Genomic DNA, 26,731 nt, shown 5'->3' with positions numbered 1-26,731 from the left:
GCAGACCCGAGGGGAACGGGGCAGACCCGAGGGGAACGGGGCAGACCTGAGGGGAACGGGGCTGACCTGAGGGGAACGGGGCTGACCTGAGGGGCAGGGGGCTGACCTGAGGGGAGGGGGGCTGACCTGAGGGGCCCCCAGCCCCTGCTCCTCCGCCTGCCACTCTCCCTTCACACCGCGACAAGTAGTCCATAAGCACTGAGCATCTTTGTTGGGGTTCATTTAAAACCATTTCATGTCCGTGTTCACGTATCTTTCCTTCCAACACAGACATTTTTTTTCAGGTAGTAGGTTTTCCAGCCTCTTTTGCTAACTCCCCTGATTTTTTTTCTCCCCTTTGGTTCCCCAAGACAAGGTTCTGCTTTTGTATGTTCTGCCCTAACACTCTGGATAGGATTTCATAGCTAGTGAGAGCTAGACCTAGTCAGACCCAACACTTCTGGAAAACACGTTGAAAATTTAATAAATCAAGTAAGGTAACCATAAAAAATAAATAAAATTTCAAATCAAACAAAGTATCCATATCTGCATTGGGTGAACACAACCTGTAGTACATCCCAGTCTTGGCCTGTGATCACCCAGGTAAGGAAATTGGTTGATTCACATTAGGGTTTTATGTTTCTCATGTACCTAGATTTCATTCCCACAGAAGGCAAGTCAAAAATTCCTAACTGGTGAGTGGCTACATCTAACCCCAGCATGGCATCAGGGCACAGACAGACCAGAACAGGACCTCGGACATAACCCTGTGTCCACCAGTAGAGACGTCATTATGTTTTCTTAAATAATTTGGACTAAACTAGGCCAAAGGAAATTTTCAAATCAAATTCTTTAACAAAACTTCACATTGCTGCAATAACTAACTTGAAACAGTTCAGAAATAGAACTCCTCCCCTGTGGTTATGGCCTGCGTGACCCCCCCTGCAGGGGCCCCCAGGCACGGCTGTGACAATTTTATCACTTGCAGCAAGGGAGTCACCTCTCAGCAGACAGATAAAGGGAACACACACAGCATCCTGCATGAGGACGAATTCTTTCCCACGTTACAGCTTTTCCCTGGCAGCAAAATTTTCTTTGAGCAGGTGTCCACCTCTCCCTCCTCGCCATTTCTTCCGAAGGTCTCCGCACCTGCAAGCACATTCCAATATTCTGACTCTCCATTTGCCTTCAGCTATCAAAAGTAAATCCAGTAATTAGTCATTTCTATTTTCAGTTGCTTTACTGATTTATTTACTTTTAATAGAAGCATTGAACAGAGTTAATACGCTTCACATTTGTACATTATTATTTAATCAAACTCGTTAGAACTATATTGAATCCGTAAGCTATAATTCTATACAAACAGTAAATAATATTATTTCAAGGGAAAACTCTTTAAAAACATTCTGCTGACAAGACAATAATTCCCCTTACTACTGAGAAAGCATGCAATATGAAATTAGCAGTTTGGAAGCTTAAATTGCAAAATTATTCATATCACCGTAAGAAATGAAACAGCAGTGCCTGAAGTTCCTAAATTCGTCCTTCGTTCTTCTTGGGATCCACACACAGACACAAATCTCAAGACCTCCACTGCTCGAGGTTTGTTTCTTCAAACTATCTTTTGGAATTTTCACCAGGAATATCTTTCTTGAGTAGGAAATGTAGCCTATAAAGGAGAGAATAACCAAGGATTAAAAAAGATTAATCATGAAGATCACAAGGTTCTCAGACAATTCAACAAAAGCACATTGTCACTGTGTTTCTTTGCATGCAGCCCATCAGTGACAGAAATCAGCAACAATACAGACCTATAAAAATCAAACTTCTAACTGTGAGTGCTAATATTGTATATCATAGACTTCTCCACAAGTAAAATTCTAACAGTAGGTGTGTAATTGGTAAATATTCCAATACTGTATAACAATGTATATGTAGAAGCTTCATTTGAAAAAGGGGGCTATTTATCTGAAAGACCCATGGTACATTGATTCTACAGGACAATCAAAGTTGTATTTATGCTCTCTATTACTGAGTTTTACCTTTACTTCATTCGAGGTCTTGCAATTCAAAATGCACATTTGATTTTCAATGTATAAGGAATTAAAAAGGTTTATTGCTACAATCTATCATTGAGGCTTAACAGGAATTAAAGGTAGAGTGGTCTTTTGCCCAGGATAATTGCAACCTGTCAGTACTACAGTCAGATTTAATGTTTAGGTACAAATGTGACTAAGCCAACCACTGACCAACAGGGAGACTTTCTGAAGAAGGGGGTTTTTTCATAACTGACCACTATCTCACTTAAACTTTCTAAAGCTTCTGCTAATCTGGAGGTACTAAACACGAGGTGCACCTGCTGGTGTCACCCATTATCACAATGGGGAAAGAATCTCTCAAAGTGCAAAACATGATGAAATGAAAAATAAATTTTAGAAAGTCATGTATTTTAAGATTTGAAGCATACAGAAGCTAAGCAAATCAGGGCCTCCAAACCCACACAGGGATCTGTGCTCAGAAAGGAGACCAAAGTCAAGCAATACAGAATGGGAGCCAGAAGCATATTTTATTTTTGTACAGGTGGATGATATGTCCCTCTTTATTTATGGTGTTGCAGATGCCTTGTGAAAGCCAAGCCTAATTAATAAACCTACCATGAGGGCATTTTTGGCAAAGATTAGCATTTTCACATGATATTTAGTATAGGTGTATTTTGAAAGCATATCTGCTTATCTTCTTTCTGTTTTCATAAAAATGTAGTAAATGTGTGTATAAAACACACAAGCTGCAAGAAGGAAAATGGTACATTCATTTTGTTTAATAGCCAGTAAATCTGGTAAAAATGTATTAAGGAAAAAGGGTCTAATCTAGTAGTGCACCCATGCCTAAATTTACTAGGATTATTTATTTAAAAATAAGAATGCAACTAAACATTTGGCTGCATTGACACAACCAACAACATTCAGTTATTTAATTTGATAATCTTGTAACACTGAGCCAGTAATTTCATTAAAATGACATTCCAGTGGTGCTAGACTAAATTAGCTGTTCTAATACAATAATTGGTGTTGGGGTCATTAATTCATTCACATCCTTCAAGGGAGATGTAAAATTTACTCTTGAATACTCCAAGTTCCACATAAGCACAAAGTTCTGTTCTACTTGTTAGCTTGAGCAGAATCTAATCTATTTTTTCTGTTGCAAGCATCATAGATTTCTAACAGGAATAAATGCTGAAACTATTGAATTGGTAAAGCTGATAGAGAATGATTAAATAAAAGGCCACAGAGCAAATGGGTGAGAAGGGATGCAACAAGCATCACAAAATTAACATTGCACTTAAGGGGTCAAGAAAGACAAGAAAAATGAAGGATTGAAGTGCTTGGGGCTCAGTCCCCTATTTCTAAAGAAAACATTTGTGCATTTTTTTCTACTGGTTGGTTAATCTGTCCATATCCTACTGAAGATTTTTCAGTATCTGTCCTCTTTACTTGCAGAAATTAAAAACATTAAAAAAACATAGGCAATTCTATCCTAGCACCATTATTTTATATAACAGTCCTAAACCAGACTTTCATCTCTGTTATCTATTACAGTATTAAGCTCTTCTTAGTTTTAAGGGACTAAGAAATAAAACTTTTAAGATTCCTTTGGGAGATAAATTCACTTTCAAAATACACTTACCCATTGAGAAATTTTACCTCTTATCCTGTCCATTTTGGATCAGTTAAGTCTTCATTAAAAGCCCATGACATACACTAAAGCTTTTTTTTTTTAGTGTTTACTTCACATTTCTTACTGCCATGAAGCAAAATTCTAAGCATTGATGGCTTTAATTTAGTTTGCATTTCCAAAGCAAGTGCATTATAATTTTATGAAAACTTTCTAAATCCCACAATCCTTCATGAAGGCTGTCAGCTGTAATTGATATTTCCATTTAAAAACAGGGGCCATAGGTTCAAAAATTCAAAAATTCTGGCACAATACATTCATAAAGCAATGTTATATGCACGAATTCTGATAATTAACTAATCCTCTGACAGTATCACTGCATACAAATTAGCAATGTTTATGCACACACATGATTAACTTTAGCCCATGGCATGCCAAATGCTTTAGTTAGGCTTTTAGCCTAATATCTAATTATCTTCAGGGCTGCTTAATGGCTACAGGACAGTATTCCTGGAGAATTTCCCACCCCATTCTGAAATAGGTAAGCTGATGTGCCCACTGGGAACAAGGATCTTCCTCTTTGATGTCTGGGAAAGGACCCACACAGATTGGGAAGCTCTATCCTACCCAAGCTGCCTCAGCCTCTTAAAGGCAGCCAAGGATCTCAGAGTTCAAGGTCTTCAAAAATAGGCTTATGTACAGCAGATAGTATGCTTTAATAATAAAATGCTTATACATGCAGAGGCTCTCCAGCACTTGGCAACAGACATTATTCCGGTTCAGAAATCTCAGCGTTTTACTTCAGGCTTGTATGTCTGGGTTTTAGTGTCTTTTTTAGATATTGTTGAGTTTCCCTAGCTCAGTATCTAGGGCTGAAGACTGCAAGCCCTTTCGGATCACTGCTCATCTTCAAAATTTGATGTATCAAAGTACTCAGAGCCGCACCTTTAGCACGAGGTACCTGCGAGACGTCCTGTGAGCTCTTTACTTGCAGCCTGCACAAAGAACACTGGAGGTCACTCCAGAGTTGCTCAAGTAACAACTTTTTCCAAAGAGAGACAGACACCAATTTTTTTTCAACACTCGGTTGTGTGTAGCTGGTTAAACATAACACCCTGTGTGCCTTCTACACAGTCAACTCTCACTATTTATTATTTTACTGAAATTGCACGTTTATACCGAGTCCTAGATTAATGTAAATGCAAAATAAAGGCAACTACCATTTAAACAAAAAAAACAGGTTTCTTCTTAGTTCTGCTACGAAACAAAGGCTCCTAAATTCAAACGACAGAAGTCAGACATTGCTGTGAGGAAGCAGCGTGTGTGTGGGAGCACAGGGGTGACCTGCCGTGCTGTCCCCACTGGTCCCGCCCCTGGGGGCACAGACAGGCAGCCCTGGCTCTCTCTTGCTTTCAAGTAAAAAAGTCCTTTGTTAATGAGACCACACTGTCATTTATTCTGGCTGTGTCTTATTTGGCTTTTCTGTATTTTGCATGGTTCCAGAATATAACTTTCAGCATAATTTTCAGTAGATTCAAAACATGTCTTGACAAGGAGATCAAATCCAAAAAAAACTCCAAAACACAAGCCCATAGTTTAGTAGTGATGCTAATTAACTTCATTCCTGAGACAAAGGAATTGTGCTATTATAGTTTCAGGCAGCTGTTAGAAACAGCAAGAGACCTCTGGTGAGGTGAATATCTGTGTGGGACAGACGTTAATGACACCACTCCCATTGATTTTGCTTGCTCTCAAACCCACGTAAAATAGTAAAAAACATAATGATTCTTCATTTTCTCTTGAACATTTTCCCTAAGCAGCTCAAAACCGCTCTGTAGATAAGTACCAATCTCCATATTTTCTCAGCTTACAGAAGAATTGTCCTAACAACAACAAAAAAAAGCCATAAAAAATTCTTCACTAAAAAATGTATTTAACATTTCAACCAAGAAAGGGAGTGTTTAAAAGAGACTCTCCTTTCAAAAAGTAAAAAGGAAAATGTGGTCTAGAGTTCTCAGAGAAGTAAGTACTACTTAGTGCTACTTCAAAGCAAAAATTGGTTCTGTAGCCTAAAACAAGAGTATTTTAAGTTAGATTTTAAGGACACCTTAAATGTATGACCCCCAGTAATATAATGGATTCCCCTCCCAGGTTCCTTCAATGAAAATAACAGAACAAGGCATCTGGAAAAGCAGGAAAGGCATATTTTGTGTTTCATATAGCTGAGGGGAATTTTTCCCTCTTAGCAACTGTCCTTAATAAGTGGGCAAAATTCAAGATGTAGAGCATTTGAAAGTTTTCTGTTAATCTTTTCTGAGTAAAATAACTTTGTGCAAATAACATAAAAGACTCAGGTGGTAACATTCCAAATATTGCATGGATCTCCAGGTCATTAAACAACTTTAAGCGTCAAAAGGCATTCATTAAAAAAAAAAAAAAGAACCAACCCAAAAAAACAACAGCTGTGGTTCAATCCCTTCAGGAAGTGTTAGAACAAATACCCTTACTGGAAGGGGTCTTACCAAAATTGAACTTTGGTGTGGTTTTATAATTTGGTTTCCTTTTGCTTTGAACAGTGAAAGTGCTCTTGCACTGCCTAAGATCTTCCTAAAAAAATTACCTGTACACAGATTTCAAAAAGTCTGTATTCTGTAAAGAAAATTAATCTTGTAGCATATCCATCAGTGTAGAAGGAAACAACTCTGCTCTTTGTCCTCAAGTAAATTAAAAAAAAAATAAAAGCAGCAGCAGCTTTGTACTAGAAGCCCCAACAAGTCTTTTCTGACAGAGACATGACAAATACTTGTTTTCCCAATAGCAAACATGATCTGACAGTCTCCACTTCTTTAAGAAGTTCCCATCAGCTATAATACACTGTACTGAAGGCACTACTTTTTTTCACCCTTTTAAACTCCTTTAAACTATGGATACATCTTGTGCTTTCTAATACCTGTCTGTTCTCTGCATTGCCCAGGTCAGGTTTCCAGAGAAAAGTCCTAAAAGACTGTTTTCATGAGCCTATTTTAAGATCTTTACTAATTCAGCAATATTTTTGGTACTAAGGCAAAGATTTATCATGAATGCTTCTTGACCAATAATTCATACCAAAAAAATAAAATGGAAGTAGGGAAGCACAGTTATCAATATCGCTCCAGCTACTCATAAAAAAAAAAAAAGAAAAAAAAGAGTATTAACAAGAGCTCTGACTATAGGAAAGAAAATGAGGTAAAATTATTATTTTTACCCACTGCAGCACAGGTACGAAGTCAGGTTAGATTTCCATTGTACTACCGCTGGTACAATTAACTGTTGCTAGGGTAAAAAAAAATATATCTACAGTTAATTAAATTACATATAAAAGCCATATGATAGAGACATTTTGTAATAACTGAAAGAAAAAGCAAAAACGAGAAAAAATTAACATCACTGCGGGAGCTGACGCAATGCCTGATCGTTACTGTATTTTGTCACAGTTCCTGGCTGCCCTCTCTCTACCCCGTTCGGGTGCGCACATTTAACTCGCAGGAGCAGACACAGCCTTTAGGTTTCAGGCTGGGACGCTCCAAAGCGCCCGGAGATGTTCGTGTTCCCTTCGCGTTCCCCGCGCAGTCCCTGCGCCGCGGGGCCGCCATGGCGGCGGCTCCCCTCAGACGGGGGGGCGGGGCCCGCACCGCCCATTGGCTCCGCAGGGCTGGGGGCGTGGCCTCCCGCGGCGGAACGCCCTATAAGGGGCCAGCCGGGCCCCACTGTCGCCAGCAGCAGCGATGGCCGAGTGGTTAAGGCGTTGGACTTGAAATCCAATGGGGTCTCCCCGCGCAGGTTCGAACCCTGCTCGCTGCGGTCGGTGACGGTCACCTTTTACCTTTTCGCCGTGTTGTTTTATTTCTTATAATACACAAGTTTTACTTCTCACGTCTTCTCTCGCTGCTAAACCTCCGCAGCACAATGAGAGATTACCCAGTTATTTCACAGGATCGGCAAGACTGAAGGGACCGCAGTGCATCATCCAGTCCAACCTCCCTGCACCCGGCACAGAAGTGCATCCAGACAGTTCGGGGATATCCCCAGTGAGGGAGACCCCACACTCTCTCTGGGCAACCTATTCCAGCGCTCGGTCACTGCACAGGAACAAAGTTCTTCTCCATGCTCAGGTGGAACATCCTGGGCATCAGTTTCTGCCCGTTGCCTCTCGTCCTATTGCTTGGCACCACCAAGAACAGCCTGGCTCCATCCTCTTGGCACCTCCCCTTTAGATATTTAGACACAATAAGGAGATCCTCTCTCACTCGTCTCCTCTTGAGGCTGAACAGGCCCAGCTCCCTCAGCCTTTCCTCATACGAGAGATGCTCCAGTCCCTTAATCGTTTTTGTTGCCCCTATAATACTTATCCTATTGCTCATTTGGCCAGGCCTACACACTCCTCCCCTACTTCTGACAACAAATAGCAGCAATAGGTCCCAGGGCAAGTTTTTGGCATTGCATCTGAAGCACCTGTGATAAGAGCAGGTGGTGGAGGTGAGAGAAGGGCACATGGGGATCAGTGTTCTTTCAACAGCTCACTGTCCAGGCTCTGGGGACAGGACAGGCAGTGTCCAAGTGCAAAGCTCAGGATTAATCCAATGCCTTACACAAAAACATTGTACTGACCTGCCCAAAGGACTATTGTCCTGCCCCTATGTCCAACAGCTTATACAAAATAAATAAAATCCTGCCAGCAGCAGGCTACTCTGTATGGAATGCATTTGCTCCATGGAATCTTCCCTCTCGTGAAGGAAGCTGATCCGATTCCCCCTAGACCTCCACGGAGGGGGTCCTAGATCATCTTCTCCAGCCCTTTATGACCTTCTGCACATGCATGACATGCACACACACACGCAAAATCTGGCAATGACGGGGAAAAAAGCCCCACAGAAGTTACTTTGCAACTAAGAACCAGGAAAAAACAAAAGAAGGCCCCCTCAATCCCCTCTTTCTGACTGGCTTAAACTGACTTGCACCACTCAGGTGTGTTAGTCTCCTCCTATGTGTGGCTCCTGCATTAGTGAAGGGCTGAAAAATTCACCAAATCACATAAGAAAAGGCTGGAAATAAGAAAAAGACCGTTTTCACAGAGGCCAAAATAGGCCAGAGCAGGAACAACCACTTTTCACTCCTCTCTCTCTCTTAAAGACAAGAGAAAAAAACCCAACACAAACACACATGCAAACCCATTTATTCTAGGATCATGTTTTGTTAATGCAACTTAATTTAATCAAAAAATAGAGACGGGGAAAAAAAGGAAACAGTGATTTATCCCCACTCAGAAAAAATAAAAGAGGGAACAAACGAACAATTGTTTAAGCTGGCAGCAAAATGAACATTTCAAAACGCTCCCTAACCAGGCTTTCCAGGGATTTCAGGTGTTGGTGTTTGTTTCTGTTAGGGCACATGTAAGTTAGAAGGTACACTTTAGAGGGAATCTTAAACTGCTAAATAACTGACAACGGGACTGTGTAATATATGACCATAATATCAGGCATTTCTCTTAAGTTCTCACAGGTGAAAGTATGTGCCAGTGGATACTGGAATTGGACATCTTATCTCAGACATTGAAGAGGAGGCAGTTTTTAAATTCAATACCAACATATATATCCTTTGCTAAGGTGCAGTACATGTGCTACTTTCTCCTTAGCATATTTATATTCTCACAGCAGCTTAAAATTCTGTGTTAAGAACAGTACAACACGTTAGTCACTCTGCAAAATATCAAAATTTTGGGGGACTGTGCACATTTCAGATAACTTCAAAAAAACCCACCCTATTTTCCACATATAAGGCCTGATTTTGTTTAATCAGCCAAGAAATTAAATTATTTTTTTTTCCTTTATAATTTGAAGATCCTTCCCACCTCTGTAATCTCAAACAGAAGAGAGAAACACCATTTTGTGTAACGCAGTTTTGGGGGGCTTTCCAAATTAATAAAGAGATAGTATTGAAAGACCCAAATTCCTAAACACAGTGGCCAAGCTAATCCTTCTTTTCCACTGTATCACTGAAGAAGTTGACAGGTTTTTTTCTGACCAGTTTCAGTGTCTTATTTCCAAAAGACATGTTTCATTGTTTTCATAAATCTGAAGACAAAGCACCAACCCAAATAAACATTTGTTAGGAAGTTTATTTCAGGATGTCCTTTTCACTGGACCTTGCAGGGGCTGGAAATGTCAAATGACTGACACCAAAATATGTAGTTATTTTAAATTTTATATTGAAAAACAAGAGGCCGGTCTGTCAGAAAAACAACTAAACTCTGCTCACTGTAGGAAGTATTTGCATTCAGTGAACCTTTTCAACTTGAGATTTTCCCCCAAACTTTGCAGTTGAAAAAAGAGCAGCAGCAAACACCCAAGTTCTTTCTCACTCTCACCCATCAGCGAGGTTTATGAGAATGTTCCCATCAAGGCACTAAAGGGGAAGAACCATACGATTTTAATTGCAGTTATTTTTTGTAATTACAGAAGAAAATAAGTAAGGACTGCCAAACAGCCTACTAAAGCTCCAGACACAGCACCAGTGTCCTGAGCTCTGGACCTCAAGTAGCAGAAGACACCAAAGGCACCCAGACCCAACGAGCTGCAACAGTCTCTTACTCCTCTGGGCCTTTCTGCTCATTCTCCTGCCCACCACCTACCCAGAGACATCATTCACACAAAGTCCGTGAGGAAGAGGAGGAGCTGACAGTCCTCTCTCCACCCAGCCAGAATTTAGGGGCTCCAAAGAAATGAATGACCAGCTGTGACAATCCTAACAAAGTCGTTTTTGTAAGGACTGATGCCCAAGAGTCAAACTGCATCTCCCTAGAAAAGCTGCCTGCCTTTGGTGCCAAGAGTCCTTCCATATTTTAAGAGAAGCACTTTTGACAAAGCAGCAGGCAAATCATTTTGTCCAAAGCACTGAGTACCACAACACATATCAGGGCTGGAAACATTCTGAACTTTGGCAAAAAACTTCATTTTCTAAAAGTAGCCCCTCTCCATTACTGCCCCACCAGAAGAAGGGAGAAAGAGCAAACCAGTGTGAAGATGGAATAGAGGAAAGAAAATTCATTTTCTCCAGCATCCATCATCTGTGACAGGTTAGAATATCCATCAGAGACCTAAAACGTTTAAAAGCTCCCAAGTGTATACTGTGTACCACTGTAATAACTCTGTCCCAGCTTTGAAGGGCTTGTGTCTAACAGAGCACCTGAAGGGTCTCATCTTCTTTAACACCAGAGGGAGACGAGACTAAATATAGCGAAGGTGAAAGCACAAACATACCCAGTGCCTGCCGTCATGGGGAGGCTTGGCAACTCCTGCAACAGCAGGATGATGTGTACACTGGGCTGCCACAAAAGTACCCAGCATAAACTAACTGATAAACGTCTCCCCATCTGACAGTGACAGAGCCCGACAACTTACTGAGGTGCTTTATCTTTAGCTGTGTAATTTCATCAGCTTTACAACAGCCTCACTGCTTACACTTTCATATCCTGAAACGAGAGATGAGCCTGCTGGGAAGGTAAGATAGCAATGTTCATGCTCAGGAAATTAAAGCTACCCAGTATCTATTTTAATCATCATCAGGATACTTGCTTCTATTATAAAACTTATAAACTACTTTTTTTTTTTTTTAAATCTCATTTAAAGAGGAAAAGAACATTCAGGAACCAACCTTACCTATCATTCAGCATTACTCAGCCTGAGATTTTAAGTATATACTGTCTGTATTTATCATCCAAAGTTTAACTCTTACATTGCTACATGGGAAGTGTTGGCAAAACAACCTGGCAAATACTGGCAAAACAATAAGTTTGTCAAGAACTAGAACATTCTCTGTCTTACATATTCAGCATTTGCACAACAAGTATGACAGCAGTAAATAAAATTATAATAATTTTACATAATTCAAGGGTCCCCCCCAGCTGCTCAGTTACACTGTAAACAACTGGCTAAATAGTTGCTTAATTTCTGATCTTACAAATACAGTCTCAAACACCTAGAAACACAGCATTCAACAACATGCCCCATTCTCTGTATTTTATCATCATCATCCACCTGCACCCCCATCTGCTATCTCGTAACTTCCACATTGAAGCTTTTCAGCCCTCACAAGTGCAGTAATTGCCAAGCTTTATTAACACTTTTGACTGGACTCCAGAGGAACTGGGCTCACCTCACAGTTTATTCTCATACCAAGTCATTCAGAGCTGTAGCACTCCAGCACAGTAATGCTCAGTTGTTGTGATGGAAGCACACAAAGTCAGGCCCCTCAGGTACCCAGAACATTCAGAGCCCTTTGTTACCCACCTAAACAACTCACAAGAAGTGCTAAAGAAGAAAATGAGACCTTACCATCACTTGCAGAGAACTGCCCTCTTCCTCCAGCTTGAGACTCAAGGGCCCTAATCTAACATGTCGTGTCTGGGTTTGTCGCTGTTGTTCCCCCCCCACAACCAACCTCTTGCAGCTGTTTCCACTTTGTAAAGCAAGTTAAATTCTCTGTGTGCCACCGAAAACCACGTACACCTGACCATTGGCTCGTAATCACATCTTCACAGAGCCTGAGATCCACCTCACTACTCCCGACCCAGTCAAAATTTAAGTATGTGAGGTGTGTTATGTGCTCACCACTGCAGAGGCTGAGGCACCACACTGCAGATAAAAATGTTATGGGAAATATTTGCTGGGTCTTTTCATGCTACTGGCAGAAAAACTTCTAAAAAAAAAAAAGGCAAAGAAGCAGTTTACCCTTGGAGGGTGGACCCTGAGTCATCTAACACTGACTAATTTGTCAGGTGTTTATTTCTTTTCTTTCTAACATGATGAAGAACTAGGCTGCCCACTTATTCCAGCTAACTACTGTTACTGGCCAACAGGTCAGGTCCCACCTGTTTTTTGGGGGGAAAAAAATGTAAAAAGCTGCACAGGTTCCTCTGGTCTTCCAGTACCCCTGGGTTTGCTCTGCTAGGAATAGGTTAATTCAACTCTAGTTGAGAAATACAGAACCATTTCAAGTTTAACACATAGAGAAATAGTAAAAGAAAAAAGGCTGTATTGATGGTATTGGTGTTCTGGAGCACCAGTTATAACCTGCCCTCTTCAGAGGGCAAATACAAATTACAGTACTGATCTCTAGCAGGCACGTTGCAAAACACAAGTTTTGCCATCAGCTTTCACTGGGCTAAGAATCTTCCAAATATCTGCAATTATTCATCCAGAACAAACACCCAAAGGTTCTTTGCCAAAACAAACCGTGCAATAATTGGCTAATCACGACATCAGTTTTAATGACACGAACAATGAGCCTGCAGTTCAAAGGTCTATTGTGTACTCACTTCTCAAGGGAAACCAGCTCATTAAGTGCTAAATCATCCATCCAAATATCCCCTTTTACTTTTACTGGCAAGCAAAATGGTGGGAGGAGAATCTGAGCTGTCACCTGATTCAAAGTGCTCCAGTTGGCTGCATTCCCATTTTTTTGTCAGAGAGAGAATTGTTCCCTATTACTGTATATCCTTCAAATGAACCAGTTTCTTCTGTTACTACTGTTTGACACTGTTTCCAATCCCTCTTTATAATATGGACTGAAAGTCTTTCTTGAGCAAACACCTTTGTATGAAGTAAAGCACTAAAAAACCCCACTGATTACATTTATCAGATATTAGAGAATTATTAATCTCATCTCTATAATGTTTCCAGCTGCAAAATACGCAAGGAGAAGCACAGTAGGTCAGTCAGCACATCAGCCCTGCATGAGGGAGACAGACATCATAGCACTGTTTCCATGTTGGCAGAACATTGTACTTTTTAGGTTATACTTCCCAGTGAGATGCCCAAGATGCATAACTTAAGCTCCCTTAAGCTTTTACCCACTGAGGGTGCAAATAATAAGAAATTCTAAAGGGATCTCTGTGGTGGGTGAAGGATTTAATTAAAAAGATGAAAGCAACCCCTTTTCTGTATGCAGGCAGTTTTATTTGCTGCTGATGGAATTATCTGCCGACACAAAACCACGAAGTCTGACATATTAGCCAGATTTGCAAAGAAGAAAGCAAATACAAAATAAATAAACAGCTACATAGAATTTGAGAAGCTGCCCAAAATATCCAAAACCTAGCATGTGAGATTTTGTACACATAAGTGTTGGCTTCTCTTATTCTTCATTCCTACCATACAAAACCCTGATAAAACCATGTCTACCCCCACCTGAGCAGGGTGGGAAATTGCTGCGAAGCCACAGGACAATGCTGGCACACAAAACAAGGAGGATCAGTTGTCCACCAATAAATCTTAATTAAAAAACATTGCTAACTGGACAAGTAAAGTTTTGGAACTGCCTTCCAAAATAAATAGCTGGTGCAAAAAGTGTACTCATTAGGGTAGAAAGCAAGAGATTTTTTAGGAGTGCTTGATCTATCACAGTGACCTTCTTGGATAGTAAGGATCTTCTTTTTTCACCTCTATCGTAAGATCACAATTCTCCAACAAGTTAAGTTTGTAATGCCTGCATTATAAATTACTGCAGTGAGTACAATGCCATGGAGAAGTGAAGCAGAGCACAGAGTTCAGAAATAATCACAGTTTTGTTTACAGTTAATTGTCAAACAGCTTTAGGATGGTCATCTCTGAATAGAATGATACCCTGGAGTCCAACATTGGCTTTTGGTTCTACTGAGAGTATGTTCTTTATAACATCACAGCACTCAGAGAAATATTAACCACTACACAGTATTTCAGAATACAAGAAACAATATATAAGATACAAGATAACTTCACAAAATCATTTCATGTTAATACTGAAAAGGCTTTGCTTGTTAAACAAAAAGATCTCCACCTGCAATGCTCACAGCACGTGTGTGAAATCAGTATTTAGACATTGATTGGAACAACGTTCACATTACAATGAGTGAATACAAAACACAAATAACTTATAACTGCTGCCAAAAGAAATACTGAACTGTTGAACACGTGATCTCATGCTCTTGTATATTTTGCATTTTAGATCTCATAGTTTCTGAATTTCCTCAGGAGGTCTGACGGAGCATCACCTGACCAGCGGAAACGCAAGTGCCAGTAATTTCCCTCTGAAAATCCTGAGAAAGAAAAAGAGAAAGGCAAGTAAGTTATTATAAATTAAGTATAAATTTAAGTTGTCTGAAATAATACTTGATAGTCTTCACCAAAAAAAAGTAAATAAAAAATTGGTCACTTCCAGTGCTCCTGACCAGCAGGGTCAGGATTCTTGACATGTTTGAACAAGAACTCAAACACCAAACTTCAAGGTATAGATCAGCTGGGAAGAGTCCAAAAGAGAACAGCAAGAACAGCAGTCCACAAAAGAGGATTCACAAAATTAAACTGAACCAATTGCATTGGCTTAATCTAAAGAAGAAGAGACAGATGGTGACATGATAAATCTGCCAGTTAATACTAAAATGTGATTTTCTTACATCAGGAAAATGAAACCTATTAGCAGAATTAGTGTTAAAATCTCTTATTCAGGCTGGAAGAGCTGTGTTGAGTTGTAGTCTGTAACTTGTACAGACCAGCAGACAGGAACTGAAAACATCACAGTTTAAAAGTGGAATCCAATGTAGCAATTTTTCCTGGATCAAAACAAAAGTATTATCAACATTCTACCATTAAGTATAAACACTGAAGTACATATAGACCCTCTCAAATAAATATATTTTAATATCAACATTTATTAATGTAAATATATGCCTACTGGATAAATTAAGTAGGTGCTTGATGGGTTTGATATTTTTTCCATTCGAATATCTGGAAATTAAATTAAAACTTTAAAAAAAAAACAAACAATCCTGAGAAAGAAGATGCCTGCAAAGAAAATTCACCATTACAAGGAACAGGATGATTTTTTCTTTACTTCAAAATTTTACTGTTCTACAAGGGATACAGTGATGATTTAATTACCAAAAAAGGGCAAATAGTGTAAAGTTATAGAGCACAATTTTTCAATATCAAGTTGTTGGTCAGGCCTGACATACATTTGTTTGTATAATTTTCTCATCTATTTTCTGCATTCCATAAATGTTGGGGATTGCTATCCTCACAGCTGAACTTAATTTCCTGTTTGATCAAACTGGGAAAAAAAAATTACAGGACTTTGTTTAATAATAGTTCTCTGATAATATAAGCCTAAGATTCTGAAGCTCCTGAAGCATCAGGCAGAACAGAGGGTGGCTGTTGTGGTATGTAAACTTTGATCAGGCACACTGACCTAAACAACAGACAGAAGTACTGACTGGGTAGGTGACACTTTTGAAATACACATTTATTCTGGTTGCATGCACTATTTTAAACCTGTTTGAATACAAAAGAAGTCCTCAAGTCTCAAATTTTAGACCTCATTAACTCATCAGATGCAAACTGCTCAAAAGGAATAAATACTGGATAGAAAACAAAACCTAAATATTTTACTCAATAGTTTTAAAAGTTATTTTTTTAAAAAGTCACTGAAAATAACATCCTTTTTTAAAACTTTTCTTTTTCATATAGCAGCAAAACTAAATTTTCCATTTTGGTTAAAGGTTTTTTTTTCTTCTTCCTCTCCAGTTTTCTGGCTTTACTAGAAAACAAGCAAGGAAACACAGGGTAAGGAAGAAAAAAGTCTGAAAACTTCAGAATAAATAATAAAAAGCATAAACCCCAAAAACAAAACTCCAACCCAAAATCATGAAAAAAACCTACCAGTTAAACACGTTATTCTGAAGGAGAATTGCTCATGATTAAAAGCCCCCATTCCAGGCCAATCCCTGGATACTGCAATTTTCTGTAACTGCTGTTTTCACTTACTTGGGGAGTCTGGATTCTTTGAAGGCTGTGGTTTCACATCAGGAATTGCAACATCTTCTTGCTCTCTGTTCCCTCCCAACAATCCATCTTCATTGTTTTCCGTCTGTTGGGTCCAAATCTCATTAGTTATGTTGGTATTACTGAAGTCAGGAGCCTCCAGCATTTGGTCCTTCTTACTTTGGACAGCCCAGTGCATTGACTAAAGGAATGCAAAAATAACAAGTAGCTAATTCCTGTGCTGTAAAAAAGAAGTAATGAACTTTTCTTTCTTATATTGTTGTAATTAATGGTTAAACAAAGCATATATTAAGAGAAGCTTGCAGGTGAATGGACAGGGGAAAGCATGGTTACATGTCACAGCTTTGGAAAGGACAGTTTATGTCTCATGGGGATGAAGAACAAATGCATCAGATAATCCTAAGGACCTTCCTTCCAGTTTCTTCTGCCAGGAATTCAGACACAAAATTTTTTAAGAGGGCTTGAGTGACTTCAGAAATGTTCTTCTTCAAAGCTGAACTGAACTCAGTTTCATGGCATACTAACAGCAAACATTTAAGATCAGGCATAAAGCTTTAGTTGAAGAGGCTCAAACTTCTCTCCTAAGCAGAACTGAGGTGGGCAGAATTGACCAAGGAAACTTTTATTCACCTGCCTTAAAATATGACTATATAGACTTGTAACTATCATTCACTCTAATAAGGCAGAAAAAAAAAATCAAATATTATGGAATTAAGATCTGCTAGGAACACACTAGCAAAATTATGAGGGAAAACAATCCTCAGAACATCTGCCTCTGTCACAAGTCATCCCACTAGCCCAGCAGAGTCCCTCCAAAGCCATGTGTGAAACCCAGGGTTTAAAAGAACCTATCTTCTGGATTTTTCAATGAGCTCTTTCTCTAATCAGATAGCATGAAAACCTATCTGATAGGCAATACACCAAAAGAGAATATATTACAAAAAGGTCCCAGCTTTAATCTAACCTTGAAAATAAATAAAAGTTTCCTACAAAAACAAGGCACGCTGAAGCATTTGGAGACAGCCCTTAAGTTACTTAAACTTCCTGTAACACACACAAAAGCAGCAACTTGATAAATTCACTCTAAAACTACTGGCCTAACACCCTTCTGTGAACGGGCCTTTATAGCCCTGCAATTTTTCCTGAACATCCACAGTGCAGGAATCACTCCGCGCTATCCCCATCCCTGAGCCCCACCACTGCTGTAACTCGTCCCCTCACTCGCTGCACCCTTTTGTGTGGCCCAGCCCTACCTTCCCTTCCTCCTGAAGGCCCAACTTAGACACCACCAACCGTTTTCACGGAGCTGCTCAGGGCCTCCCACTGCTGGAAGGGGATGGTGATGTGGCTTCGTCGCCAGTAATCGTAGCGCGCCCGGCTCTCTTCGTTAGTGAGAATCTCCTTAGCTTGCTGCAGCTTCTGGAAACTCTCCACTAGAACACAAACCAAAAGGATGCTAAAGCCTATATTTGTTCTCAAAGCACTGAATTCAGATGCCAACAACAGCTCAGAGCAAACAGAACAGAGGAGGCAGCTGGAGAAGCCAGTCAACGAGGGATGTGGTTGTTCTGCTTCCAGCTTGCAGAGCTGTAGCTGGCGCTAGGAACACCTTTGGTGGACAGCTGATACCCTTTCAAATGAGAAATAAAATCCTGCTTAGTCTATTGGATTCAAAAGCTCCCAAATTTTAGCTTATAGAGTACACAGGCAAAAGGTACAAGTCAGCCCTTGCAGATAACCCTAAAAAGGGAAATTAGAGCAACACTCCTTAGAAGGAACACACTTGGATCTACAGAAGCAAGGATGTCAGAGCAAGGTACACCACCAGGAAAACATGAAAAGGGGAAAAACAGACAAGCAGACATTGATAAGCAAGAAGAATAATCTAAAGATAGTTCAAATTAATTAACTTGTGCATTTTGTTAGGTGTGCCCTCTCTATATATGCTAAAATGTCATCCTGAATACCAGACTGTATGAATGAGAGCTCTCGTTCTTCCCCACAGGGTCATTTCTCATGAAACGGTTACTAAGGATGCAGCTGCATGTTACTATTTGTAGAAGGGTTATAAAGATTTAGACTTTATCTATGACTCACCTATTTACAGTGATCTATTATTCATTTATTCTAGTCTACAAATTAGAGAGATTTCTTTTGAAATACACTATGCCCAAACACTAATCAAAATTGGTAACTACAAATCAAACAAGAGACAACAGGTTGAGGGGCCAGTTCTATTAGGTTTCCTTACAGTGTTACTAGTTTTCAGCAAAGAAAAGGTCTACTTTAATTACTCTTTATTGAGCTTTAAGCCAATGAAATAGAAAATATAAAGTAAACTTTCACCAGTAGCATAAAAAGGTATTTAAAGTAAATACAGCATGTTCAGTTAAATAGAGCATAAAACATTTCTTCTTGACAAACAAAGCTGGTTTGATATTCAGCACTTGGCCTCTCTTTTTTGAGCTACTTAGTTTCAATTGATTAGGAGGGAGAGATATGACACAGACTGGGGGTACACAAATAGAACAGGACCGTGCACTGGAATAGTCTCATTTCCCTGCTGCAGTAGCCAGAATTTTCTGCAGGTAAAGTTGATTCCATTGGTTTCACTGGTACTTGTGCTACCATTTTGAATAAATATTAGTGATCAGGTTACTGTTCATAGGTGGTAGATTGTCTGTCAAACAGCAAATCTCAGGGGGTCTCAGAGTCAAAAATGCCACCTATTTTACTCTTTAAACACCCACAGCCCCCTCCTCTCCTGTGAACTCACTAAGGAAAGGAAAGCCCTGCTTTATAGTTTATAGTTAAACCAATAGGACAAATCCAAAGAAAAAGTTCCGTGTGTTATTTAAAATGAGAAGCATATTAAATTATTCAACAACCAAATTTTGGTGGGGGATCAAAATCATGATCAGAACATAAGAATGTAAACTCCTCAGACGTGGGTGAGCAGTGACCAGACCTGTCTGTGGTTATGAATGGGTAAGATTGGATCCAAATAACTCAGGTGCCGCTTAGTCCTCACAGCTCAGGTCCCTGTTCTTGGGGGAAAAACAATCCAGGGGGAAAAAAAATCCTAGAAAACAAAAAATCCAACATGTGTCTTCCTGCACTATCACCTAGATGTGTGCAAGCCTTAGAAAAGACTATTAAAAGCTTACTATTTAAGTAGAATATGCTCTGTACACATGATGACTAAAATATATTGAGGGGAAGGAACATTTAACAAAGTTTTAAGGCTGAATTAAGTACCTTGGTCATGTTAATTGTTTTTAAACAGGAAATAATACATACCTGCTTTGGGGTTTCCAGGATGCTTGTCAGGATGACATTCAAGGGCTTTAATCTTATATTCTGCAAGAATTTGTTCAACCTAAATGGAATATTGAGATTTAAAGTAGGTAAATAGGTAGACACAGAAAAGGTTTTCAGACTTGATTTTTGAAAGAGGCTGGGAAAATTAACTAAGAATGCTGAAAGATTTTGTCCTATTCATTTTTACAACCTTTAGTACAAGCAAAGTAGGTAACAACAACCATCTGCCAGTGACACTGCTTACTTAATTTCATCTTCCGTGCACTCAGCCTTCTTTTTAGGAAGCTCAGTCATCCAATATGGCAAGTTGGCTCTAAGAAAAATGTGTAAAGGCATTTGACCACACAGGCAAAATGCCTCATTTCAGCTGCTCTTTACTTTGTTTAATCAACTCTAACTCTTTCTGTATTTCCGAAGATCAAATTGTGGGATTAGGTGGCTTTCTCCATATCCTCTTCATAGGAAATTCAGCCAGCACCACATGGCTTTTCCATCTTGGATACCCCCTTGCTAGATAACCAGCAGTTCACATTCTTTCTGTCAGGTTAATTTTCTGTGCAAAAAGGTTGGCTTGAAATAGATTTATAATCAATATTAGCACGTTTATTAGTGAATTACAAGTTCCCACACAGTTTGTAGTACCGTAAAGTATCACAACCACTGGAAAAACAAAGACATAACAACAGCTAACAAAATACAGGAAACCACTGGAGTGGACATCAGCTTAGATTTTCAAATGTTTAGTGCTTTTCCAAGTATCTTTCTGCTTATTATAATTCAGAAGCCAAAACTTCTTTATATCTTTCCGGTACAGCTTAAGCTTTCACAACAATTCACCCTGAGGTATCAATTAGTTACTATTCTTTCCCATACAAGAAAGGCTGTTTTATACATACAATTTAAATTATTTATTTCAAAATTAAGGCTCATAACATTTTGCCTTTAGAATAAAATCACAGTTTGCTCAACTAGTTGGCCAAATTTTGTTGGCATATGCTGGGAAAAAATGTGGTCTATGGTGGTATCTTAAAAATTCTACATTTTCCCTCTTCTCAGTAACTTCTTCTGGAGGAGCAGATGTAATGTGGTGTATTTCCAGTCAGTACAACACTTAAAAACACATATATGGTACAGAGAACTTGATGAAGCTGGTTACTGTATAGCCAACTACCATCTCAAAAGTTACTTAAAGGGGAACTTCGCAGTTAAAATCTGTACAGTAGCAGAGGAAGTCTGTGCTGCTACAAATACTTGACTGCATGTACAAAGGAGCATGGCTGCAAAACACTTGTAATGCTCCAAATTTCTGTTAGACCTTAGCAGTTCCGTGCAGTATCCTGAGGGGAGGTGATCCCGGAGCTCAGTCAGCCTGTGACCTCACCATGGCAAAAACAAGGCAGCAACATCCACTGCTTCTCTCAACAAACAGTACTTGACAGCTTGTTCTTCAGGACTCAGTAGCATTTATTCCAGCTTTTTAATTTCATTTTAAGCAACTTGAAAAATCGTTATCAGATGTACTTGAACTGCTCGTTAATTGCTAAGATCTTAAGGAATTGGTGTGAGGTAGAAAATGAGAAACAGCATCTACGAAACAAGCCTGCATGGAGACCTGAGCACTGCCCTCTGCTGGGATCCCTTCTAGGGGTTTCCTCAGGAAAAGCTTTACATTTCCTTCTGAGACACAACGAAGATGTTTCCTCTTGATGTTTACACTTGACCACTAGGACAGGCGAGAGACTAAATTTACTGGGCAAAATACAGCTTTTACCCCCACTGAATAAATCTCTCATTACAGCAAAGCTGTAATGCTCCTTTTCCAAAACAGAAAGACAATTCCAGTTAATATAACAGTTAGATTTTAAATTAAAAAAAAATTTAAAAATTAGCATACCAGACTTCCAAAAAAATGTTATACAGACACCTTTAGAATGAAGCACATTTGTTTTAGCTACAAATCACTCAACAACTGCTCAGCTAGATGTCTCGTTATAAAGAACGTATCTGCTACCAAACCAAATTAGTAAAGCTGGTATTTTAATGTCATTAAAAATAGCACTTAAAACCAGTAATATGATGAAGGAAAAAGATATTGTTTTTGTTTTTCCTCTGAACCAATGAATACAGTTAAAAAAACCTGAAATATGTATAGGACCTGAGAAACTCCAGCAGCGTTATCAGTGCCCTATAGCTATATAAAGATTCATTGTATTAGTAGCATATAAATAGCTTCTTTTCATTTTTCAAAACCGGTAACATATTCCAAAATATTATTTGGATGCTGTCACATGTATGCAGATGGCTCGTGATTCGTAACCACACCACTCGTTGATCTACACTAATAAATAAACCATTATTTCGGCTGTATCCGCAGCACACTCCTGTTCTACAGGGCACTTTTAACCTAAGCCTTATTCTGGGCTCTTCACGTCGGTGCACACATCAGAAAACCGAGCTTTCCAAGGGAAGTGCTACAAGTGGCAAGAAAGAAGGTTCACCAGGCATTTCAGACAGTCCTGCCCGCAAATCCCCCGCGGACAGCCGAGCACATCCAAACTGTGATTAACCGGGGGGACGAGGGAAGGTTCTTACCGTCGATAGCTCGTCGCATCCCAGCAAGTTGTAGTAATCCTCCAAATCCTCCGCGCTGCAGTTCAGGATCGCATCCATCGGCACTACTCCCGCGGGCTTTTTCCAGCCGGCACAGAGGTTGTAGAACACAATATCAATTCAGAGCTCACACAGGACTTTAAATCAGCCCAGGGCAACAGGCAGCTCCCCCGCCGGTCTCCAGCTCTCTCCGGTGCTTTGGAGCGCTGGCAGCTGACACGCAGGGATTGCAGGAGTTCTCTCCTGCCATTGGTCCCTGCAGGATGCCAACCCTCCTGCACAACCCTGCTCCCAGCAAAGCTCCCTGGGATTTGTAGTTGTCAGAGTCACTTCATCGTTAAACTGAGGATCCCGCCCAGACCAGAGTTCTGGGCACTGACCGAATCCTGGCCGAGATTCCGCTCACGCCAGTACCTGTGCAGCCACTGCAAACCATGCACAGGCTTAAAGGCTTCCCTGCCCCTGAGCCTACTCAAATACATCTGCTGCTCGATTTTTAATTGCAACTTCTGCCACAGTTTTTAAATGGGTAATTATAGAAAAGAGTAAGGAATACATCCAAAATAATGGTTATAGGGTACTGACCTTGCCAAAGTCTGTCGGTCACCTCAACAAAAATGGGGCAATCGACTCTCCAAGGCTTCCTCGGGTACATACACATCACTCCTCAAAACCAAACAGCTCCTGTGTATCAGTCACGTATCTGACAAAATTAAAACTATCCAAAGGCATTGTACTATTATCAAATTAAATAGGGACTCTTCCTCATGCTAAATTACTTTCAAATTGTGTATTGAAGGTCTGTACTGTGTGCAAACTGTGTTCCTTGTAAAACTCATTTTACACTCAAGTGAAATACCTTTAATTTTGAACTATGATTAGGGACCGAGGCCTCAGCCCAACAAAGACTACAGACACAACTGGTGTCTTCCATGATCTGTTATTTCAGGAGATTACATCCCAGGTGGAATACTAACCATGTGCTGAAGCATTTCCTCTGGAGTCTCAGGAGCTCTGTTTATACTTTTCCCACCCCTGCTTTGTAATCCAAGATGCTTCATGTCAGTAAATATTGCTGATTCTTTAAACTAATACTTAAAACAGATGCCTTCAGTAGGTACACAATTCTAGATGCAGTGACTTTGCAGGAGAGTCTGTGCAGAACAGATCCCCAGAGTGTGACAAAGGCTGGGACAGGTATGTGTGAATCAATGAAGGACCTAGTGGCCATTCAAAGTTGCTTATGAATAACAAATATATAATTTTTGCATCTACAAGTGCTTTACTTTATTATCTACATTATTACTGTTCTGCAATGACATTTATTATTAGTCTTCCACTGCTTTCTCTTCAAGGTTGTATTGTCTCAAGTTTTCTATTTTTACTGGATGTTCAGATAGCTTACTGAGATTACAAAATATATAAAGTACATGAAAACAAGCAATAATATTAAAAGACAAAGCACGAGCCTCAATGAAACCATTTAAATCTGTTGGAAAACTCTACCATCATATTTCTCTGAGTGAAAAAAACAACAGAAATGCTTCTTCAACTTGGAGTGGAAGAATTAGCAGTTACAAATCTGTCTCCCCCTATTAAATTCATAATTTAATAATAAATCAGAGAAGTATAGGAAAGAAATGAAAACCTTTTAGCAAGAGAATATGTAAATATTTAAATAGAATGTACTCAGGGGAGGACAAAAAACAAACAACTGTCCCTCCTCCCAACAGCATTCCTGACATCCCTTTCTTTTCCAAGTATTCCTTGCATATTTGCCAAAGGTGAAAGGGAAGGCTCTTTAACCCTTTTCCAGTCCAGCTTTCAGGGGCTATTTTTGTGGAGCTGCAGGCCCAAGAGCTGGATTCCAGTGACAAACCCCCAAGACTTGGAAGCTGCTCGTTCCCGGGGAATGTGCTCGCTGAAGCCCTGGTCCCATCTGTACTCACCTGCTGAGGCCAAATAAACACGGGCTTTGATCCAAACTGCAGCAGTGCCCACAGCTGTGCCCCTGCCCCCTGGATACCCCCAGGCCTTGGGGCACAAAGGCCCTGAAGGGTTGTGTACAGAGGACACAAAACACTGACACCAAATATCAACTCAGCCTCCTACTCTTCCTCCTGACTTCAGTGGGGCAACTCCCAAAGCATCATCAAAAAGGAGAACATGTAATACACAGGAAAAAACCCCAAAGATTAGCCCCAGGACATAAAGTTTATTTGAAATGTAATCACAGCACAGGACATGGCACACGCTGTGGTTAGTGTTGCTCAGGAGGTACAAACAGTTCTGGAAGTGAGGAAATCTTGTATTTGTTCTCTGTACCCAACCACCAACAAACCACATCTATTCAGTCCCAGCACAGACCAACAGTTTTGCTTGTTTAGATCCAAGTGCAAAACTAAATTCTGGTTCAGTATAACAGGACGTTTACCAACACCCTGTAAAAGTCACAAATAGCCCTTTAAATAAAGCAGCAAGATCTGGAAATCTATTTGAATTTATTCCTCTAAATACACCAGATCCTCCAGGACCACTTCTTCTCAACTGACTTCAGTGGTTTTGCTTCCTCAGGGCAGAGTGCACATTTAGAAGAAGTTCAAGGCACAATATGGCTCATTTGAGTTTTGCATTTCATGCTCCATCCCTGTCCCCACACAAGCTCAGAGAAGCAGAAATGGAAGAGGACAAAGCACTGCCAAACAGACTTCCCAAACTAAGGGTAACTACTGCAACACCATTATTACTGTGATAAATGTCTGCAATATCAGAGGCAGCTTTAGGATCCTCAAGTCACTCCCTCACCAATACCTTCAGATGATATATCTACATCACTTACAGATTTTCTTCCTTAGAACGCAGTCTTCACATAAATAACCAACAAAACAAGAACATTAAAGCCCCATCTCTCCTTTGTATGCTGACAAAACCACCTTGCATGTGCTTCTTAATAAATCTGATTCTTGCCTCAGCTTCAGTAAGGAAAAAGAATGCTTGCATGTAAATTTGCACAGAAAAATAAAAACTATCTGATTCACACCTGGTTTCTCAGCAGCTTGTTTCGAGACAGTGTGGAAAATGGCACGTACGTATTTTTCAGGGTTGTTAATACCTGAAAGAACCACAAAAAAAAAAATCATTCCCTCCCCTACAAATACATAGACCACCTATAAAGTCAGTTATCTATAAAATAATCCCTTTTGAAGCCAAAACCCATGTGACAACAATTTCAAGCCAGTCTTTTAAAAACTGTCAGCTATCAAGGCCTGAAAGGAGGAAATTCTACCTGTGTAATCTGGGTCTTGTCACTAAACCTAGGGATTCCATTGTATTAAATTCACTAAAACTCTTCTGCAAACAGCTTGTGATGTTGAGCAGTAACGTTAAAAAAATATTTACATTTGTAGCCGAGTTGTCTCCAGCCCAGACCCAGGGGCAGAAAGCAACGCTACACCACGGAAAGCCCACGGGCGGTACCTCCGTGTTTGCCACGCGGTGACAGACCCACTTCAGCATCACGGTAGGGCACTAAGGACCGCCCCTACAAATCACATCACGAAAGAGACCGCTAGAAAAACCAGCGGGCACCACAGAGAGCAGCACCCCTCCAGGGCACGCGGGAACGAATGAACTTGGGGCTGCTATTAGAGCAAACCCAGGAGCCGCTGTTCAGACGGGGGCTGACCCCACAGAAGGCTCCTGCAGCTCGGGAGCTCGAGCACCGCGGTACAAAATCCCAGAAGACAGGGGGCTAAGGTGTTATCCCAGAGGACAAGGGGCTATGGTGCTGAGTTATCCCAGAGGACAAGGGGCAGTACCTTCGAACATGCTGACCGCGAGCCCGAGGTGCCGGTGCACACCGTCCCCGGGCAGGCACACGGCAGGGATGGCAGGGGGTAGGTAGGGGGAGGCAGGGACAGGTAGGGAACGGCAACGGGACGGCAGGGGGAAGCAGGGGATGGCAGAGGCAGCCGGAGCGGCCCCACGCTGAGCCGTCCTGGGGCAGCCCCTCAGCGCCGCGGTGACAGGAGAGGCCTGTGGGGAACGGAGGGGGAGCCGCAGCCAGCGCGAGCGCCACGTGACGCCGGCAGCGCGCGCGGTCACGTGCCCCGGTGTGTTGTTTGCCGCGGTCACGTGCCGCGGTCACGTGCCGCAGCGCTGCCCGCGGCGGGCGGGGGGGTGAGGGGGGGGCCGGGCGTGAGGGGGGCGGCGGCTGCGGCGGCGCCAAGATGGCGGACGGGGACGCTGCGCCGCTCCGCCCGCGCGGCCCCGGCCCCGCCGGCCCCGCCGGCAGCGAC

General features: G+C 40.8%; 1 protein-coding gene and 1 non-coding gene across 5 annotated transcripts; one reads left to right on the top strand and one right to left on the bottom strand.

Moving 5' to 3' along the window:
* The first annotated feature begins 7,409 nt into the window (after positions 1–7,409).
* Positions 7,410–7,491, top strand: TRNAS-UGA. The gene has a single exon. It is a non-coding gene; the product is annotated as a tRNA-Ser (tRNA).
* A 1,429-nt stretch (positions 7,492–8,920) lies between these two features.
* On the bottom strand, positions 8,921–26,332 carry DNAJC12 (DnaJ heat shock protein family (Hsp40) member C12). 4 transcript variants are annotated; one of them, XM_027694091.1, is made up of 7 exons: positions 24,383–26,226; positions 23,019–23,151; positions 22,416–22,858; positions 19,803–19,881; positions 17,796–17,935; positions 16,485–16,683; positions 8,921–14,761 (listed from the first exon to the last, which is right to left on the bottom strand). In XM_027694091.1, the coding sequence occupies exons 3-7, from the start codon at positions 22,491–22,493 to the stop codon at positions 14,667–14,669; spliced, it is 591 nt and encodes a 196-aa protein (XP_027549892.1). In that variant the 5' UTR covers positions 22,494–22,858; positions 23,019–23,151; positions 24,383–26,226; the 3' UTR covers positions 8,921–14,666. The 4 variants fall into 4 exon arrangements, with proteins under 4 accessions (XP_027549892.1, XP_027549894.1, XP_027549895.1 ...); XM_027694093.1 differs by lacking the exons at positions 23,019–23,151; positions 24,383–26,226 and adding an exon at positions 26,252–26,317 and having other exon boundaries at positions 22,416–22,533; XM_027694094.1 differs by lacking the exons at positions 22,416–22,858; positions 23,019–23,151; positions 24,383–26,226 and adding an exon at positions 26,252–26,332.
* Positions 26,333–26,731: the final 399 nt, after the last annotated feature.

This window comes from Neopelma chrysocephalum, unplaced genomic scaffold (assembly GCF_003984885.1).
Source record: "Neopelma chrysocephalum unplaced genomic scaffold, ASM398488v2 Primary Assembly neopelma1_96, whole genome shotgun sequence".
NCBI lineage: Eukaryota > Metazoa > Chordata > Aves > Passeriformes > Pipridae > Neopelma > Neopelma chrysocephalum.
The sequence above is the reverse complement of the archived record's forward strand: the minus strand, read 5'-3'. Positions and strand labels throughout refer to the sequence as shown.